The following is a 19,753-nucleotide window of genomic DNA, read 5'->3' as shown; positions in this document are numbered from 1 at the left end:
GAGGCTTTGCTTAGGCATCTCCATCTGCTGCTGAGATTGTTAGAACTATCTGTTGTTGAACCTAGTTTGATTGGTTCCACCCTGATTGTTGTTGAAGCCTTGTTGAGTCCTCTGCTGCTCCTTCCACCTAAAGTTAGGGTGATTCCTCCACTCCTGATTAAAAGTATTTGCATATGGATCATTATTGGGATTTCTAGAAGAATTTTTCATATAATTTACTTCTTTCATGGTGGGTTGAGAAATATTACACACGTCCCCTTGAGTGTTTTTGGTTTCTGATACTATGTGATATGTAATATAGAAATGACTTTGCATCTTAATTAGGTATTTCAGCCTTGTTTGGAAACTCAGTGATTAATATTACTACTATGACTATTTTGTTATTATAATGAAGGAAAGACTTCTAAATATATTCTTGGATATTATTAGTGATTACAATGACAATGAATTGCTTGGTTATGAGTCATAGTCAGTACCATTAAAATTGATAATTACTTGTTTTTTCCTTAATTTGCATTACACAGGTTTAGTTTACTTTGTTTTTTCAATAATTTCTATTACATAGAGTATAATATGGAATTTACAATGAAAAAGAACCTTTTTTTGTCATTTATTCAATGCAAAATTTAAAATGATTACATATAATCCTCAATTCTAAGCATATATTATAAAAATCCATAATGCACAAAATTCCAACCCCAAACAAATGTCCATAACCATGTTCTTAATACATTTTATTTCACCACTAATCTAATTAATTGTCTTCTGTAATTTTTACACATTTTCTTTCACTTTTATTGTACCCTCTGTAAGTTTAATCATATTCTAGTATGATTGTTTCCATGGCCTTTCTTCACATTTTTTAGTTTTTCTTCAACTTCGTCCAGCCAAACAAAATAATCAATCGATGTTCAGCATTCTAAAAATTTGACACAATAATTGGAAGGGATACAAAAGAAAAGAAATAGATGAAACCCTAAAGCCAGTAAAAAAAGCAAGTAAGCAACACAATTTGAAAACTTACCTCTCACAGAGGACATCGCAGAAATAATCTATTTGGATTCCAGTCTGTTCCAAATTTCAGTACGACTGCTTCAATCCTGTACAAACACTTGCCATTGTTGTAGTCAAATTTCTTCTTCTTTCTGTTCCTCAATAACGAAGATCCGCCACCAACAATGCTGCCACAATTTAAGGATAACGAGCTCGATTTTCCTGGAGTGAACTCATGTTCTTCCCTATCCGTTAGGGTTTCAACACAAAGCATCTTCTTTCTGAAGATAAAAGAGATGGAGGGTTTCTAATTAATTTTCTTTAATAATTTAAACAAAAAATTAAATGGTTTATTCTGAGTTGACATCAAGGGAATATCTCATTCACTGTCACGTTGCCAACAAGGAACGAAGATCCTTCACGTATCCATTTAAACTAACAAAGTCACACGCCTATTGTCGAAGGGATGAATGTATCTGTCATAGTGTATAAATAATGTACACGCTTGAATCATTAAATGATTCAAATGTAATAATATCCAGCGTACGCTTGAATCATTAAAGATTCAAATGTAATAATATCCGGCGTGTTAACTTTTAGGTGTATTTTTGTCTTTTTTTTATTTTATTTAAATATAACAGCATTAACTTTCAATAATTAATGACCCATTGAAAGATCAAGGTGTCCACTCTCCAGTCCAATGCACAAACCATGACTATCGTCTCCATTAGATAGATTGGACCTTTCAGATTCATCTCAGAACCTATTACATTTCATTACCACAAAACCATGAATACCGCCGCCTTTAAGGTTGCTGTGGTGGGAGGTGGAAGTATGCACTTTACTCATCTTATCTATTGCTAACTGATCTCACTTTAATTTCTTTATCTTTCTTTATTTGTTCATCTTTTTGGCTTCTAGTGCTTCCGTTGATTAAAATATTGAAGTTTACAAAGTAAAACAATAATAATGTCGATTAATTATGTTAAAATAAAATAACCAAAAAATGGATTGTTGGCAGTTTCAGGAGCTGTGTGTGCATCTACACTCGCCAGAAATGGAGTTTCAGTCACTCTCTTTGAGTCAGCTAGAGGCCCTGGTGGACGCATGTCCCATAGAAGGTTTTCTTTTTTTTTTTTTTTAATCATTATTAATTTATAGATTTTAAAATTTGAATGGCTCCTATTCTGTGTAATAACTGGTTTATTATTTATTTGTAGTAGTATTTTGAAGCTATTATCTTTTTATTGTTGAATTTTTTATCTATATATATATTTATTTATTCATGAAAATTGCTTATATTGATTTATGATAAAACTTCTGCATCCTGTTATTGTTTTCTTTTATGAGGTTGTGCTATTTGGTTTTGCTTAAAGTATGCCAGAGTTAAAAATTTTAGTTGCTTAAAACAAGTTTTAGTGGAAAATTCTTTCATTGGTTTGATGGTGATTGAAAGAGGATCCTAATTTTGTTTGTTTCTGTGGAATCCAGGGAGAAAACTGAAGATGGGAAGGAGCTGAGCTTCGACCATGGAGCTCCGTTTTTCTCGGTTAGCAAGCCTGAAGTGCAGTCTATTGTTCAAGAGTGGGAGTCAAAGGGTCTTGTAGCTGAATGGAAAGAAGAGTTTGGCTCGTTTGATTTCCACACTCGTAAATTTAACAATATAGAGCAGCAGGTTGAAATTATTCTTCACATGTTTAAATTGTTTTTGCATAATAATATAAGATAGGGTGTTGTCTCAGTTTTTCTTGTTCATTGATTATGGCGTGTTATACTTTCATTTTGTATAAATGTTTATGGTATTTTGGTTACGGGATAGAAGTTGGATGAAAATGATCATGATTGAAATCATCCATGAAAGTTTTCACTCAATTCATATCCTCCAGCCAAACATGCCCTTAGTGTTGTCAATGCTCATGATGTGTAACTTCCTCTGCATTGTTAACATCTTTCCATCATGTTTATAAGTGATGTATTGATTTGGATTGGATTCATGTGTATATATCATTTGTTAGAATAATTGCTTCTCTAACTTGAATATCTCTTAGGTAGGATTCAGCAAGAGATTTGTTGGTGTTCCAGGCATGAACTCGATATGTAAAGCATTATGCAATGAAAGTGGTATTTACTTCTATTTATGACTTAGTCTTTTTGTTCACAGTTCACTGTGGACCTAGTGAAGAGCTTATTTACTATGTTCTCATCATTAGGTGTGGAAAGTAAGTTCAGGGTAGGTATTGGAAAAGCTGAATGGTTGGATGATGAGAAATTGTGGTCATTGACGGGTGTGGACGGACAAAATCTTGGTCAGTTTAAGGGGCTCGTTGCATCAGACAAGAATATAGTCTCTTCTAGAGTCACAGAAGTCACAGGACAGCCGCCACCACTTGGTATGATGCCTTTCTTTCATCTCACTTTATTCTTCCATGTTCAAGTGATTCATGATTCATTATCCTTTGTGGGGACAATATTGTGCTCTTTTAATAGGTCTTCTTCCCAAAACTTCAGTTGTGAGCATTTTAGATGGTATGAGCCAATTGTCATATCTTTAAGTTGCATGCTAATATACATTTGCGTTGAATGGAACTTTCTGTCTCTTTTTCATTAAATCAGAATTTTCAGTATGAATGAACATAAGTAGAAATTGATGAGGGGAAGTATCGAAACTCACCTGATTTCTATACAATTTTTATTATGAATATTCTCTTACTTCAACTGCCATGTAACATGAAATTTACTTGTGTAATTAACAGGGAGGACGAATGATTTGGTTCCTGATAGATCAAATGCCAACGAATTAGTCACTAGACGGTCTTTATTTGTCTGTGTTGTTGCTAATGCACTAAAATAGTGTTGACAAAAGATATTTTGGGAACTAATTTGTCACTTGTCAGTTTGTTGATTTTTTAAGGACTAATTTGTTAGCTCATTGATCGTTGGGGTGCTCGAGAGAATATAATTTGTCACCAGTGATCTTTTGAGGATCAAATTGGTGGTTCTCCTTAATTAACATAAGTTAAATTTGGGAAGAGATCAAATTGTCAACTACGCAGATTCAACACAATATTGAAATCAATCTGGAAATGTATCTGTAAGAACTGGTACCTGCACGGAACAGAACACACACACACAAATAGAAACAGAGAGATTGATCAAGGTGATCTCACCCCAGTACTTTATTGAAACTATGAAATGCAGAAGTACACAGAGATGACGCTGGGCTGTGATTAGAGAGCCAGCCTTTCTCCTACTCGTATTCCAATCCTCACTCCAAATCTGTCCCTCTCTTTCTAAGTCTGTTATTCAAATACTCTCCTCCCTCATGCTTCCCTCACCCCCTTGCCCATGTGGCAAGTTAGTTAGAAAAATATTCCCAGTTGCATTTTTCCTATTCTTTCTGCTGTAGTGAAAAGGCAAGGGAGGAATCTTCCCTTCCTGATTCTTAGAAGCTTCTATTTCATTCTCTCCTGAGCTCACTGACCTAATTGGGTTTGTTACAGTATCCTGGTGTTTCACCTACTCCTAATAGGCATCCTTATGATAATCACATTGGTATTAAGACAATAACAGAGACACACATTCATATAATGAAAACAGAAAAAAGCTGTTTGTATGCCATGTGTGAAATCAACAATTTTTCGTCCATTTGCTTACTGGCTAATCAACAGTTTTCTTGACATTTGTGTGGTTGCAGATTTCAGTTTGGTGCCAGAGTTGTCGGCAAAATTGCAGAATCTTCCTGTTCAGCCATGTTTTGCTGTGATGCTGGCATTTGCAGAGCCTCTGTCATCAGTAAGATATAGCTATATGCTTCCCAAACTGTCAATGAATTGTTAAAGTTTGATTATTCATGAATTTGACATGAGTTGGACCTATTTCATTAGTCACACTTTTGTTTTGGAAACACAATTTATGTTTCCTTTTTATGTGTAGTCTAGTACAGTAGTATCTGGTTCTCTTTTCCTAGGGAAAAAATTAATGTAGCTTGATATCTACTATATCAAAAAAATGAAAAGTGACATGGGAGTTGTTTTATACAAAAAATAGTAGAACATGAGAACGATATTGCCAAGATAAACAAGTTGAGATGGCTTTTCTAAATAAAATTTCATGCGGGAAGATATTAGGCATAATCAAGTTGACTTAAAGGCTTTGTTATATCTAATGTTTTAACTTTCCTTCCAAGATCATTTTATCCATGATGTGGAACTATAAGGATCTTGATTCATCACAATGTTACTTATGATTCAGATACCATTCAAAGGCGTCTCTTTCGAAAATTCTAAGGTCTTAAGCTGGGCGTATTGTGATAGCTGCAAGCCAAACCGTGAGACCACGAGGTATGTGATCGATGCTGTTGGCACGTTGTGAGAGGATTTTCTAAGTTCAGATTCCTTTTATTGCTATTTAATTTCTTGTTGGCTTCTTTATAGTGAAAGATGGGTTCTTCATTCAACAGCAGAATATGCTGAGGGTATAATTTCTCAAACTGGAATGAAGAAGCCCTCAGATGCGACACTGAATAAAGTAGCCGAACAACTTCTCCAAGAATTCCAGAGTACTGGAATTCACATACCTGAACCCTTTTTTAAGAGAGCACATAGATGGTAAGTAACTATATATGTATATGTTTAGGTAGCATTACTATATATTTCAGGTTGCACTAAGATGGACAGTGGAAATTGACTCTGAAAGCTGTACCTATTATGCATTTATTTTGTCAGATTATAGAGTATCATCATTTGACTTTACCTCTGGTTGATGTTTATATGATACCAGTTAGCAAACCTTTATCTTGTTACAAATTTTGATCGTAAACAGTCTTTGCTTGTTGTTAAGTCGAGTCGCCTGTTATGGTTTAAGAAGAATATAAAATGACTACGGCAGCGCTGAATATGTGTTGTTAAAGATGAAAGGTAACTTGAAATGTTGTTTGTTTTTGTAGGGGAAGTGCATTTCCAGGTGCTAGAGTTGCCCCAGAGGAAAAATGTCTATGGGACAGAAACAAGAGAGTAGTAATCTGTGGAGACTTTTGTGTTAGTCCCAATGTTGAAGGTGCCATAGAGAGTGGCTTGGCAGCTGCATTAAGGCTTAAAGATAGTGCAAGTTGTTTATAGTTGCTCAAACAACACCATGCCTTTCTTTTGGTTGTTCATTTCTTAATTTGTCTGATCAAAGGTAGAAAAGGTGAAAATATGCTATCTACTATCACTATCTAGGTTTGAACAAAGCTATCTTATCCTTTCCCCTTGCTATGATATTTATAGGGGAATAAGGAACTCAGATAGAACAATTTGCAATAAGAATAGCATTTATTTTTAAGCCATTGCATCATAACTAAATAACCATCACCCATTTTGGCTAATAATATTGCTAATCACACATGATTGTGCAATATAATAATTTGTAGAAATTTATAGAAAATAAATGTTAAAGCTTGAAACTTGTTTATGCTCGGGAGAAGAAAAAAAGCAGCCTGCCGCACAAGTATCCTGCGTTAATGTAGGATCTGGGAAAGAGCTACACTAAAGAGTATAATTTGGCTAAAAAATTTTGATATAGAAGCAAAATGAGTGATATATTTAATATGGTAATTTTTGGTGTTTTTTAAAATTGTGGGAGTACACAAATCAGACTCTCCGATTTATGTTTAAAAAGTTGAAAAAATTAAATCGGACCATGCGAGTTGTTTGATTTTAAAATTTTGCTTAAAAATCGTATGGTCCGACTTGTAGTTAGGCAAATATGAATTTCAGAAGCTAGAAAACGGACCCTTCGAATTGTTTGTTGTTGTCAATTTTTTTATGAAATGGAATATCAAACACAATTCGGACCGTCCGTTTACTAACGGAGAACTCATATGGTCCGAGTTCTGTTCCATTGACACCACATGACTGTGAAGCACCTGTATTCCCTATATCCGAGTTTAACACCACTTTTGCTTCCATATTCAAATTAAAAAGTGGTATAATTTATGTAACCTAACTTAATAATCAGCTGTTTTCATGGTTCGGAGAAGAAAATTGTTATTTTTTACTAATATTCCGAACTCTTTACGAATATTCCAAATTCTGAATAGTCTTGAAAATATTTTAGAGCTATGTCCAGTTTAATTTGAGAATCAAATAAATAAATGAAGAAAAAGAGAAAGCTTATATAATATAATATAATATAATATAATATAATATAATATATTTGTCGTCAATATTGAAAGGGCTAGAGTTATTTTATCATATTTTCCATTCGATTATTTATTCCTTTTTCTTTTCCTATTTTACGTTTCCTAATAATTTCATAAAAGGAAGGAATATCCATGTGTCTTGCATCAAGATTTTGTATGTATGTCCCTGAAACAACAGGTGAAAATTTCATCCATTTAGATAATGTTTTGCAGCACCATATCCTCCACTCTGCCACATATATTCTGCCACGTGTCACAGCACCAATCACCAACCTCTTTTCACTCCTAATAATATCATCATACATAGAACCTTGTTTTTGTTGCCCCCTACACCACCAATTGAAGCAGTTTTAGAAGCACAAGAAGAGAAGCAGAAAAGTACAGAGCAATGGCATCATCAGTGATGGCTTCAGTGAGCTTAAAACCTGCACCTTTCACTGCTGAGAGGTCCTCAGTTAGAGGGATCCCATCCCTTTCAAGGGCACCCTCTTCCTTCAAAGTCGTGGCCAGTGGTGGAAAGAAAATCAAGACTGATAAGCCTTATGGTTAGCAATAATAATAACCACTTTTGTTAAATAGACATCAAAGAGGCCTTTATTTTTTTATTTTTATTCTTTTTGCTTATTTTTGTTGTGAATGATTGTAGGAATTAATGGAGGCATGAACTTGAGGGATGGACTTGATGCATCTGGCAGGAAAGGAAAGGTTTGTTTTATTTGCTTTTTTATTTTCTTCAACTTCAGCTTCTTACTCTTAACTAAAACATAGTGATAGATCACTGATAATTTAGTCATGGATTCTATTATTATTTTTAATGTAACTAACTTCAGCAAATGGACATTGATATGTCTATTAATTGTGTAAACTATCGTTTTTAACTGTGAAAAATTTGAACTGCACATAGTTTCTAACTTCTAACCGTAAAACAATGTAAATCAACTTAGATACTCATCAAGGTTAAATTAATATGGCAAAACTATCCAAAATGTTCGACAAAATTATCCAACAAACTACCGATCCTGGATAATTTTACGAGCGAACCCAATCTTTGATGGGTAGTTAGAATTGCTAGCATTTAGAATTTTGATGGTTAGAAATGGCTGTTTATTCTTTTCTAATTTTAATCTTAATTTTTCGTGTGTATAATTAATCAGACATGGATATTGCTTGATTACTTGAGAGGGTGCCCTTGTTGAGATATTTGAATTGATTTACTAATTATAATTTTGATTTAAAAATTTGATTCAACCTTCTAACTATTGAACTTCAATTCAGGGAAAGGGTGTGTACCAGTTTGTGGACAAGTACGGTGCTAATGTCGATGGTTACAGGTACACAATATCTTTTAGAATAATAATTTCAGGTGGCTTTATTATGTGTTAATCGAATTAATAATGAAAATTTTCACTAATTTCATATTTGTTTATATCGATTGTTGTACAGTCCTATCTACGATACAAAGGATTGGTCTCCCACTGGTGATGTCTACACTGGCGGTAAGGAAATTTAATGCCTGAAAATTGTATTGAGCACATAGTAGAGTTCAATTTGCTCATATATCTCTCTAACAAGCTTCATTTAGTTTGGACTCTACAAAGCATGGACACTTCGCTGAGTTATCGTTTCTGTGTGTCGGACACATTTCAGACACGACACTCATCGAATTCATTCGACACACATGTCTGCTATGTCGAACCGTGTCTTAATAAAAAATAAAAAAAAATTTCCAAACACACTTGAACATACTTAAATACCATCACGTGTCAGTCTGTCCAACCTTATTTTTAGCATGTATTTTTGAAATAAATTTAAAAAGAGTATATATTATTATTTACTAAAACAAAAAATATTTTAAATATTTTATATAATTAAAATAAGACATAAAAATTAAAAAATTATTTTATGTTTTAATATCAATAAAATATCAAAATATCATTATAATTTATTTAAAAAATATTTTATATTTCGTGTCTTATAAATTTTTAAAATTTGCATGTTAGCGTGTCCATGTAGTGTCGTGTCCGTGTCGGTAAATTGGTCATGGTGGACTCACCTCTGTTAAATAATCCAAGAAGACATTTGCATATAAAATAGAGAGAAAAAAGGGTTTCATTTTCATGCACTCTAATTAAGTCCCAAATTGGTCCTCTCATTGGGCCTTTGCACTAAAATAGTCATCGAAATCTCAATTGTACCTATTATGTCTTTAAAATTGACGAAAGTTCACTTAGTCTTTGACGCATAATGAATCACTTAATAGAAAAAAACTAAGGTAAGCTTTTGCCAATCTCAAAACATATATCTTTTTGGGATCTTAATTAATTTGTGGGTGTATAAATTGTAGGTACGACTGGCTTGGCTATCTGGGCTGTGACTCTTGTTGGCCTTCTTGCTGGTGGTGCACTTCTTGTCTACAACACAAGTGCTTTGTCACAATAGACCAAGTGTTATACAATTACATGTAACTAAGATTGAAGGGATATAATTGTTCAAGTACTTCGTGGATATTATGGTTTAATTTCCTTCAGTTTAGAGATGTATGTATGTTGTGTGTATTAAAAAGGTTACTGCTCCTTGTTCCTCTTTTAATCTAAGACCTCTTACGCAAGTCTCCAATTTTGTTATTGAAAATAACATACATTTCATGTAACGGTAAAACATGTTGCATTGCTGTCTATTTTCTCTTGGAGTTGCCGAAATAAAAAATGCAGCTACAACCTACAATCTACATATTCTGAATTCTTAAGTCAAAGATAAAAGCACAGATGATCTAATAACAAAAACACATTCGAAGTTCAAATTAAAAGGCAATCTCTTCACACTGAATACAATAATCCTACTATCTGTTGTAATATAGATAACTATCAAACATTCCTCCAATCAAAATTATTTGGGCGATTCAAACATTTAATGAAGAACTGTGCAATTTTTTTAAACTTGAAAAAGTTAACCTTACACGTGTATAAATAGGAGGTATAGTGAGAGACATACACGCATAGGACTAATAAAAGTACTTCTCTTTATATATTTATATATTCCAACAAATGAAAGTGAATTATCAAGTAATATATGAATTATCTGTGTTATATTGAGATAATAATATTAGTGAATATTAATATTAAAATTTTTTATTTATACTTTTTTTTATATTTATTTTATCTTATTTATTTTACAAGTTATCAGCACGAGACTCTGATAAAAATTTAGGAAGACTTAGGTAATAAATTTTTATTATATCAAAGCTTTCTCATCTTGAATTTAATACTTTTGATATATTTGGAAACAACTACTTATCATGGATATTAGATACCGAAATTCATCTTGATTCAATGAATCTTGGAGATACCATTAAGGATGAATATAAAATATCCCAGAAGGATAAAGCCAAAGCCATGATCTTCCTTCGTTGTCATTTTGACGAAAGATTGAAAAATGAATATCTCACACTAAAAGATCCTGCAGATATGTGGAAGAACCTTGAAAAAGTATAATAATCAAAAGACAGTGTTACTTCCTCAAACTCCAAAATGAGTGGACACACGGGGTGATCAAGGACTCTAAAGAATCTCAAAGTCGATTAGGAAGGAAAAGCAAGGAGAGGTTACTGAGGATGGAGAAAGTATTTAGAGGCAAGAGTTATTAGAAGGTCCCATAGGAGCGGATTCTCTATTCATTCTAGAACCATGAAGATGTATCACAATTTAAAGAAAGTGTTCTGGTGATCTGAGATGAAGATGGTGCAGCATCGATTGCGTCAAAAGTCTGATGTAACTAGAAGGTGAAGATAGAACATCAAAGACCATCAAGAAGGCCACAACCTCTCAAAATTTTTCACTAGAAGTGGAAAAGAGTTGCCATGGATGTCGTAAAGGGTTTGTCAAGGACACAGGCAGGATTTAGTGCAGTCAGGATAAATCAAGTGTGTTGTCGTTAGCACTAGCCGGAAACAACGAGGTTGTTAATTGACATTGATGGATGAGATGCTTGGACAATTTGATTAAGTTGATGACTGGTGCACGAATCCCCACACTTTTGTACAACTGTACCAGTAAGTGTACATGGTCGTCCAAGTAATACCTGAGCGAGTCAAGGTCGATCCCACGAGGATTGTGGTTTGATTATCTTGCAGGTCTTAGTCAGGCAGATCAGAAGGTTTTTGGATTACGGAGTTTAGAATTATTATAATAGGGTGCTAATACTTTAAGGATATAGTTGAGGATTGGAGTTGTGAAGGTTGTGGTAGGCTTAGAGAAGGGAGGGTTGAATCTATGCCTTCCTTTTGAGTTGCAGTTATGACCCTTTTAAAACAAACTTTCAATTCTGATTCTGTTTGTACTCAGCAACGGAAATTTATGAGACAATTTATTTTTGTCTCATGAATATCAGAAAACAGAACACAGTAGAGAAGAGAAAAGTTAACACCAGCATGTATCCTGGTTCGGTTGCCTTGTGCTATGCAACTTACGTCCAGTCTCCTCCACAACAATGGAGGAATTTTCACTATAGTTAAAAGTATTACATATACCAATTCCATAGGATTTGACCCAATCCTTTCACACTCAAGTTCTAACCTAACTTGACATTGGCTATTCTAATACCTAACTCTTCACTCTTAGTGCTAACCAAACTAAGAAAGGGATACCTAACAGGTACAAGATACAAGATACTTAATCAACCTAAAGAAATCTGAAATAACTCTAGACTTTTCTCTCAAGTGTATCACTCAGCCTTTTTCCACTCATGGCTTTTACTTGAGCTCTCTCACTATGCCTTTTCTCTCAAGAAATTACAGAAAGATAAATATAGAAAAGTACATCACAATCTGTAAAACATGAAGGAGATTGACTTCATCAACAGCCTCTTTGCTATGTGATAAACCAGATTTGCAAGCCTCTGATTTAGTTCTTCAATATTGGCCGAATGCTTCTTTGAAAGAAAGCATTATCCAAGTAGAGGAACTTCTTTACAGAACACAACTCACAAAGCTCTGGTTTTCTCTCCTTAGCTTCTGAATGAACAGAAAGCTTCTTTTATCTCCTTGCATGTTGCTTGGTTGCTCTTCCTAGGTTAACTTCTTGAGCCTTAAGCTTCACCAACCCAGCCATTCACTTTTTCTCATTTATCCTCAAAATAGGAACTTTGCTTCTGACTTCTCTATCTTGACCGAAAGCCACATTATCAGCAGAAAAAGATTTCTTCAATGGTAAGCTCAGATCTTGACCATTGAACCACAACTTGGTTCCCAAGTATCACTTGTGACCGTAGATACACAGCAGTAAAAAACAAAAATTCTCTTTTCCATATAACCCAAAATAGAGTGGCAGAGAGTTGAAGATGAAGAGAAGTGTGATGCATGTAAAAGGAAATGGGTTACCTTTAACCCAAGCTTGATTTGGTTTGAACTTGCTGATTTGACATCTGCCTTTCAAGCTTAATCTCTCTCTTTCTTGCTTCTTTGGTAATTAGCTTAGGGAAGAAGCTCTCTCTTTCTCTTGCTCACTTTTCTAAGATTTTGTGATTTGACATGGACAGAGAAACAAGGAACGTTGCTTTGGAAGCATGTTGGAGGGAATTGCTGAATTCAGATCGGGCTTGGATCGGATATCCATTAGGCAACCCGTTTGATTTCTTTGACTTTGTTTCTTGTGGGCTTCGCTTGATAAACCAGCCCACCAGCCTTGATGTTTTATTTTCATTCCAATTTGGGCTGCTAGACTAAGTTTTGGCCTGCAATATTTAATAAATAATTAGCAACATATAATTATTAACACTCTACACTAATTATTTATTTTGTCCAAAAATAATGTTTGCCACCACTAATTAATTCAGTTAATTTCTTAACTCAACAATCTCCCCCTTGATGACAAACATATTTAAGCAATAACCAATGGAATTTATTTTTAGCAAAGTTAGAAAACTTTCCTTTGATTGATGTTACTTGCTTTTGTGTTGCTCCCCCTTTCCTTTTCAAGAGTAGCTCCCCCTGGATTTAGGCTTTCCTCTTTGTTCCTATTTTGCATTATACTTATATAAGACATAATAAGGAGCTACACACATTCATCTTGACTATGAGAGTTTAAACAAACAACCACAAAATCAGCCCAACACTGAACATATCATATCAGCAGCAGAATATAAGCATCAAGTTTAATTTAGGGCAATTTATCAACATATGAAAGCAAGTTCTAATGCAGCAGTCAAACAAAAGACACAAAACAATAATAGTAGCTGCAGTAATACCAATAAAATTCACCAGTCACCCTATCCTATTGCTATTACTCCCCGTTTTGTCATCAAGGACGGATAATAAGCAAGATCAACAAAAATACCCCCTTAAATCCTGCAGGAAAGAGTTAGAGCACAGTTCAAAGTACTAACTAAACTACCAAAAGTGCAGCAATATTTAGAGTTATTACAGTCATCCAAGATAAAAAATAGTTCAACAGTAGCAAAAGAAACAGAATTCATGAGACAAAAAGAGAGCAGCAGCAGCAGTTTTCATGAGACAAATTCTAGGCATCAGAACCATTTTCCTCCGAACCAGCTTCCTCTTCAACATCAGTGGCAGGGTCTTCATCCTTTTGAAGGTTATCAATGAAAGTTTGGTGTCAATTGCATGATTTAAAAATTCTTGCATTTTTTGAAAATTCATGCATTCATAGTGTTCTTCATGATCTTCAAGTTGTTTTTGGTAAGTCTTCTTGTGATCTTGATGCTTTCTTGTTTTGTGTCTTTTATTGTTTTTCATATGCATTTTTTCATTCATAGTGTTTAAACATTAAAGATTTCTAAGTTTGGTGTCTTGCATGTTTTCTTTGCATAAAAAATTTTTCAAAAATATGTTCTTGATGTTCATCATGATCTTCAAAGTGTTCTTGGTGTTCATCTTGACATTCATAGTGTTCTTGCATGCATCATATGTTTTGATCCAAAATTTTCATGTTTTGGGTCATATTTGTGTTTTTTTCTCTCGTAATTAAAAATTAAAAAATAAACAAATATATTTTCCTTAATTTTCTCAAAATTTTCGAAAATTTGAGTTGACTTAGTCAAAAATTTTTAAAATTAGTTGTTTCTTACAAGTCAAGTCAAATTTTCAAATTTAAAAATCTTATCTTTTCAAAATCCTTTTCAAAAATCAAATCTTTTTCAATTTTTTTAATTTTCAAAATTTTTTAAAAATTTATTTTCAAAATATTTTTCTTATCTTTATTTCAAAATTTTGAAAACTTTACCAACAATTAATGTGATTGATTCAAAAATTTGAAGTTGTTACTTTTCTAAGTTCAATCTTTAAATTCTAGAATCATATCTTTTAGTTTCTTGTTAGTCAAGTAATCAAATTTAATTTTAAAAATTAAATGTTTTTCAACCATATCATTTTAATCATATCTTTTTATCATATCTTTTTCTAAAATTTTATCTTTTTCAAAAATTTGATTTCAAAATATCTTATCTAACTTCTTATCTTCTTATCTTTTCAAATTTGATTTTAATATCTTTTTCAACTAACTATTTGACTTTTTGTTTGTTTTTTATCTTTTTCAAAACCACCTAACTACTTTTCCCTCTCTAAATTTCGAAAATCACTTCCCTCTTTTTCGAAATCTTCTTAATTAATTAATTGTTTCAAATTTTAATTTTAATTTTATCTCATCTTTAATTTTCGAAAATCATTTAACTCTTTTTCAAAATTAATTTTCGAAATTCTTTCCCTCTCCTCTTCTTCTATTTATTTATTTATTTACTAACACTTCTCTTCACCTCTCTTCATCTCAAATCACTGCCCCTATCCTTACCCTTGTGTTTGGATTCTCCTTTCTTTATTCCCTTTTTCTTCTACTAATAATAAGGAACCTCTTTACTGTGACATAGAGGATTCCTCTTCTTTTTTTCTGTTCTCCTCTCTTTCATATGAGCAGGAACAAGGAAAAAGGCACTCTTGTTGAAGCTGATTCGGAACCTGAAAGGACTCTGAAGAGGAAACTAAGAGAAGCTAAATTACAACAATCCAGGGGCAACCTTTCTGAAATTTTCGAACAAGAGAAGGAGATGGCAGCCGAACCCAACAACAATAATGCAAAGAGGATGCTTGGTGATTTTACTAAACCCACGTCCAAATTTGATGGAAGAAGCATCTCAATTCCTGCCATTGGAGCAAACAATTCTGAGCTAAAACCTCAATTAGTTGCTCTAATGCAACAGAACTGCAAGTTTCATGGACTTCCATCTGAATATCCTTACCAATTTTTAACTGAGTTCTTGCAGATTTGTGAGACTGTTAAGACGAATAGAGTAGATCCTGAAGTCTACAGGCTCATGCTTTTCCCTTTTGCTGTAAGAGACAAAGCTAAAACATGGTTGGACTCACAACCTAAAGATAGCCTGGACTCCTGGGATAAGCTGGTCACGGCCTTCTTTGATAAATTCTTTCCTCCTCAAAAGCTGAGCAAGCTTAGAGTGGATGTTCAGACCTTCAAGCAAAAAGATGGTGAATCCCTCTATGAAGCTTGGAAAAGATACAAGCAGATGACCAAAAAGTGTCATTCTGACATGTTTTCAGAGTGGACCATATTAGATATATTCTATTATGGTCTATCTGAGTTTTCCAAGATGTCATTGGACCACTCTGCAGGTGGATCCATTCACCTAAAGAAAACGCCTGCAGAAGCTCAGGAACTTATTGACATGGTTGCAAATAACCAATTCATGTACACTTCTGAGAGGAATTCCGTGAATAACGGGACGCCTCAGAGGAATGGAGTTCTTGAAATTGATGCTCTGAATGCCATATTGGCTCAGAATAAAGTGTTGACTCAGCAAGTCAACATGATTTTTCAAAGTCTGAATGGATGGCAAAATGCATCCAACAGCACTAAAGAGGCATCTTCTGAAGAAGAAGCTTATGATCCTGAAAATCCTGCAATGGTAGAGGTAAATTATATGGGTGAATCTTATGGAAACACCTATAATTCATCATGAAGAAATCATCCAAATTTCTCATGAAAGGATCAACAAAAGCCTCAACAAGGCTTTAATAATGGTGGAAGAAATAGGCTCAGCAATATTGAGCCTTATCCATCATCTTCTCAGCAACAGACAAAGAATTATGAACAGAATACCTCTAACTTAGCAAATTTAGTCTCTGATCTGTCTAAGGCCACTTTAAGTTTCATGAATGAAACAAGGTCCTCCATCAGAAATCTGGAGGCACAAGTGGGCCAGCTGAGTAAGAAAATCACTGAAACCCCTCCTAGTACTCTCCCAAGCAATACTGAAGAGAATCCAAAAAGAGAGTGTAAGGCCATTGACATAGTCAACACGGCCGAACCTAGAGAGGAAAGAGAGGATGCGAATCCCAATGAGGAAGATCTCATGGGACGTCTCTCAAGCAGGAATGAGTTCCCTATTGAGGATCCAAAGGAATCTGAGGCTCATATAGAGACCATAGAGATTCCATTAAATATCCTTCTGCCATTCATGAGCTTTGAAGATTATTCTTCCTTTAAAGAGGATGAAGATGTAACTGGAGAGCAAGTTGCTCAATATCTAGGAGCCATCATGAAGCTGAATGCCAAGTTATTTGGTAATGAGACTTGGGAAGGTGAACCTCCCTTGCTCATTAGTGAACTTGATACATGGGTTCAGCAAACTTTACCTCAAAAGAAACAAGATCCTGGGAAATTCTTAATACCATGTACCATAGGCACCATGACCTTTGAGAAAGCTCTATGTGACCTAAGGTCAGGCATAAATCTTATGCCACTCTCTGTAATGGAGAAGCTGGGGATCATTGAGGTACAACCTGCCTTATTCTCATTACAATTGGAAGACAAGTCAGTAAGACAAGCTTATGGATTAGTAGAGGACGTGTTAGTAAAGGTTAAAGGCCTTTACATTCCTGCTGATTTCATAATCTTAGACACTAGAAAGGAGGAGGATGAATGCATCATCCTTGGAAGACCTTTCCTAGCCACAACAGGAGCTGTGATAGATGTTAACAAAGGAGAATTAGTCTTTCAATTGAATGGGGACTACCTTGTGTTTAAGGCTCAAGGATCTTCTTCTTTAACAATAGAGAGGAAGCATGAAAAGTTTCTCTCAGTATAGAGTCAAACAAAGTCCCCACAATCAAACTCTAAGTTTGGTGTTGGGAGGCCACAACCAAACTCTAAGTTTGGTGTTGAATCCCCACAACCAAACTCTAAGTTTGGTGTTGGGAGTCTACAACATTGACATGATCACCTGTGTGGCTCCATGAGAGCCCACTGTCAAGCTATTGACATTAAAGAAGCGCTTATTGGGAGGCAACCCAATTTTTATTTATCTAATTTTATTTTTTATTTTATTGTTCTTTTATGTTTTATTAGGTTCATGATCATGTGGAGTCACAAAAAAAAATTAAAATTAAAAACAGAATCAAAAATAGCAGAAGAAAAATCACACCCTGGAGGAAGGACTTACTGGCGTTTAAACGCCAGTAACGAGCATCTGGCTGGCGTTCAACGCCAGAACAGAGCATGGATCTGGTGTTGAACGCCAGAAACAAGCAACATCCTGGTGTTCAAACGCCAGGAATGCACCCTGAGGAGAGCTGGCGCTGAACGCCAGAAACAAGCATGGAACTGGCGTTCAACGCCAGAAACATGCTGCACATGGGCGTTGAACGCCCAGAACATGCATCACTTCGGCGTTTAAACGCCAGAATTGCATGCAAAGGCATTGTACATGCCTAATTGGTGCAGGGATGTAAATCCTTGACACCTCAGGATCTGTGGACCCCACAGGATCATCTCAGGATCTGTGGACCCCACAGAAACCTCAAAACCCTTCACCAATCACCTCAATCTCTCTTCCCAATCACCCCTTCACCACTCACATCCATCCATTCTTTCCCATAAACCCCACCTACCTTCAAAATTCAAATTTCTTTCCCTCCCAAACCCACCCTAAAAGGCCGAACCTACTCCCTTTCCCCTCACTATATAAACCCCTCCATTCTTCTTCATTTTCACACAACACAACCCTCTCTTCTCCTTCTTGGCTGAATACACCTCTCCCCCTCTCCTCCATTTTTTCTTCTTATTCTTCTTCTCTTCTTTCTTCTCTTGCTCGAGGGCGAGCAATATTTTAAGTTTGGTGTGGTAAAAGCATAAGTTTTTTTTTTCCATTACCTTTGATGACACCTAAGGCCGGAAAAACCTCTAGAAAAGAGAAAGAAAAGACAAAAGCTTCCACCTCCGAGTCATGGGAGATGGAAAGATTCATCTCCAAAGCCCATCAAGACCACTTCTATGATGTTGTGGCCAAGAAGAAGGTGTTCCCTAAGGTCCCTTTCAAGCTCAAAAAAAATGAGTATCCGGAGATCCGACATGAGATCCAAAGAAGAAGTTGGGAAGTTCTGACCAATCCCATTCAACAAGTCAGAATCTTAATGGTTCAAGAGTTCTATGCCAATGCATGGATCATTAGGAACCATGATCAAAGTAAGAACCCGAAGCCAAAGAATTATCTTACAATGGTTCAGGAGAAATACTTAGATTTCAGTCTGGAAAATGTGAGGTTGGCGTTCAACTTGCCCATGATGCAAGGAGATGCACGCCCCTACACTAGAAGGGTCAACTTTAATCAAAGGTTAGACCAAGTCCTTATGGACATATGTGTGGAAGGAGCTCAATGGAAAAGAGACTCCAAAGGCAAGCCGGTTCAACTAAGAAGACTAGACCTCAAGCCTGTGGCTAGAGGATGGTTGGAGTTCATCCAACGCTCCATCATCCCCACTAGCAACCGATCTGAAGTTACTGTGGATCGGGCCATCATGATTCATAGCATCATGAATGGAAAGAAAGTAGAAGTTCATGAAGTCATCTCCCTTGAACTCTACAAAATAGCTTTTCCTCATCTTATTTGTCATCTATGTTACTCAGCTGGAGTTATCATAGAAGGAGACATCCTCATTGACGAGGATAAGCCCATCACCAAGAAGAGGATGGAGCAAACAAGAGAGACCATCCACGGATCTCAAGAGATGCATGAGGAAGCTCATCATCAAGAAATCTCTGAGATGCCTCAAGGGATGCACTTTCCTTCCAACAACTATTGGGAACAACTCAACACTTCTCTAGAAGATTTGAGTTACAATGTGGATCAATTAAGGGTTGAACATCAAGAACACTCCATCATTCTTCATGAAATTAGAGAAGATCAAACAGCAATGAGGGAGGAGCAACAAAGTCAAGGAATGGACATAGAAGAGCTTAAGGACATTATTGGTCCTTCAAGAAGAAGACGCCACTAAGGTGGACTCATTCCTTGTTCTTATTTTTTTCTGTTGTTCAGTTTTTATGTTATATGTTCATCTATGTTTTGTGTCTCTACTTCATGATCATTAGTAGTTAGTAATTATGTCTTAAAGTTATGAATAATTCCATGAATCATTCACCTCTCTTAAATGAAAAATGTTTTTAAATTCAAAAGAACAAGAAGTACATGAATTTTGAATTTATCCTTGAATTTAGTTTAATTATATTGATGTGGTGACAATACTTTTTGTTTTCTGAATGCATGCTTGAACAGTGC

The 19,753-nt window shown here is 35.1% G+C and overlaps 2 protein-coding genes across 2 annotated transcripts; both read left to right on the top strand.

The window, feature by feature from the left end:
- Window positions 1-1,596: 1,596 nt before the first annotated feature.
- On the top strand, window positions 1,597-6,315 carry LOC112703415 (uncharacterized). Its single transcript, XM_025754850.3, has 9 exons — window positions 1,597-1,825; window positions 2,015-2,114; window positions 2,485-2,668; window positions 3,042-3,114; window positions 3,204-3,383; window positions 4,688-4,785; window positions 5,245-5,333; window positions 5,427-5,600; window positions 5,939-6,315. The coding sequence occupies exons 1-9, from the start codon at window positions 1,783-1,785 to the stop codon at window positions 6,108-6,110; spliced, it is 1,113 nt and encodes a 370-aa protein (XP_025610635.1). The 5' UTR covers window positions 1,597-1,782; the 3' UTR covers window positions 6,111-6,315.
- Window positions 6,316-7,217: 902 nt separating this feature from the next.
- LOC112703414 (photosystem II 10 kDa polypeptide, chloroplastic) lies at window positions 7,218-9,782 on the top strand. The gene is made up of 5 exons (XM_025754848.2): window positions 7,218-7,719; window positions 7,821-7,879; window positions 8,450-8,505; window positions 8,618-8,670; window positions 9,519-9,782. The coding sequence occupies exons 1-5, from the start codon at window positions 7,563-7,565 to the stop codon at window positions 9,611-9,613; spliced, it is 420 nt and encodes a 139-aa protein (XP_025610633.1). The 5' UTR covers window positions 7,218-7,562; the 3' UTR covers window positions 9,614-9,782.
- Window positions 9,783-19,753: the final 9,971 nt, after the last annotated feature.

This window comes from Arachis hypogaea, chromosome 7 (genome assembly GCF_003086295.3).
Source record: "Arachis hypogaea cultivar Tifrunner chromosome 7, arahy.Tifrunner.gnm2.J5K5, whole genome shotgun sequence".
NCBI lineage: Eukaryota > Viridiplantae > Streptophyta > Magnoliopsida > Fabales > Fabaceae > Arachis > Arachis hypogaea.
This window is presented reverse-complemented; position numbering and strand designations above follow the sequence as displayed.

Bases quoted from the DNA above. Each gene is read 5' to 3' on its own strand.
- LOC112703415 (XM_025754850.3), top strand. From the start codon at position 1,783: ATGAATACCGCCGCCTTTAAGGTTGCTGTGGTGGGAGGTGGAA. The intron at 1,826-2,014 runs GTATGCACTTTA...GATTGTTGGCAG, and splicing joins TGCTGTGGTGGGAGGTGGAA to TTTCAGGAGCTGTGTGTGCA. The intron at 2,115-2,484 runs GTTTTCTTTTTT...TGTGGAATCCAG, and splicing joins GGACGCATGTCCCATAGAAG to GGAGAAAACTGAAGATGGGA.
- LOC112703414 (XM_025754848.2), top strand. From the start codon at position 7,563: ATGGCATCATCAGTGATGGCTTCAGTGAGCTTAAAACCTGCACCTTTC. The intron at 8,506-8,617 runs GTACACAATATC...ATTGTTGTACAG, and splicing joins GCTAATGTCGATGGTTACAG to TCCTATCTACGATACAAAGG. The intron at 8,671-9,518 runs GTAAGGAAATTT...TATAAATTGTAG, and splicing joins TGGTGATGTCTACACTGGCG to GTACGACTGGCTTGGCTATC.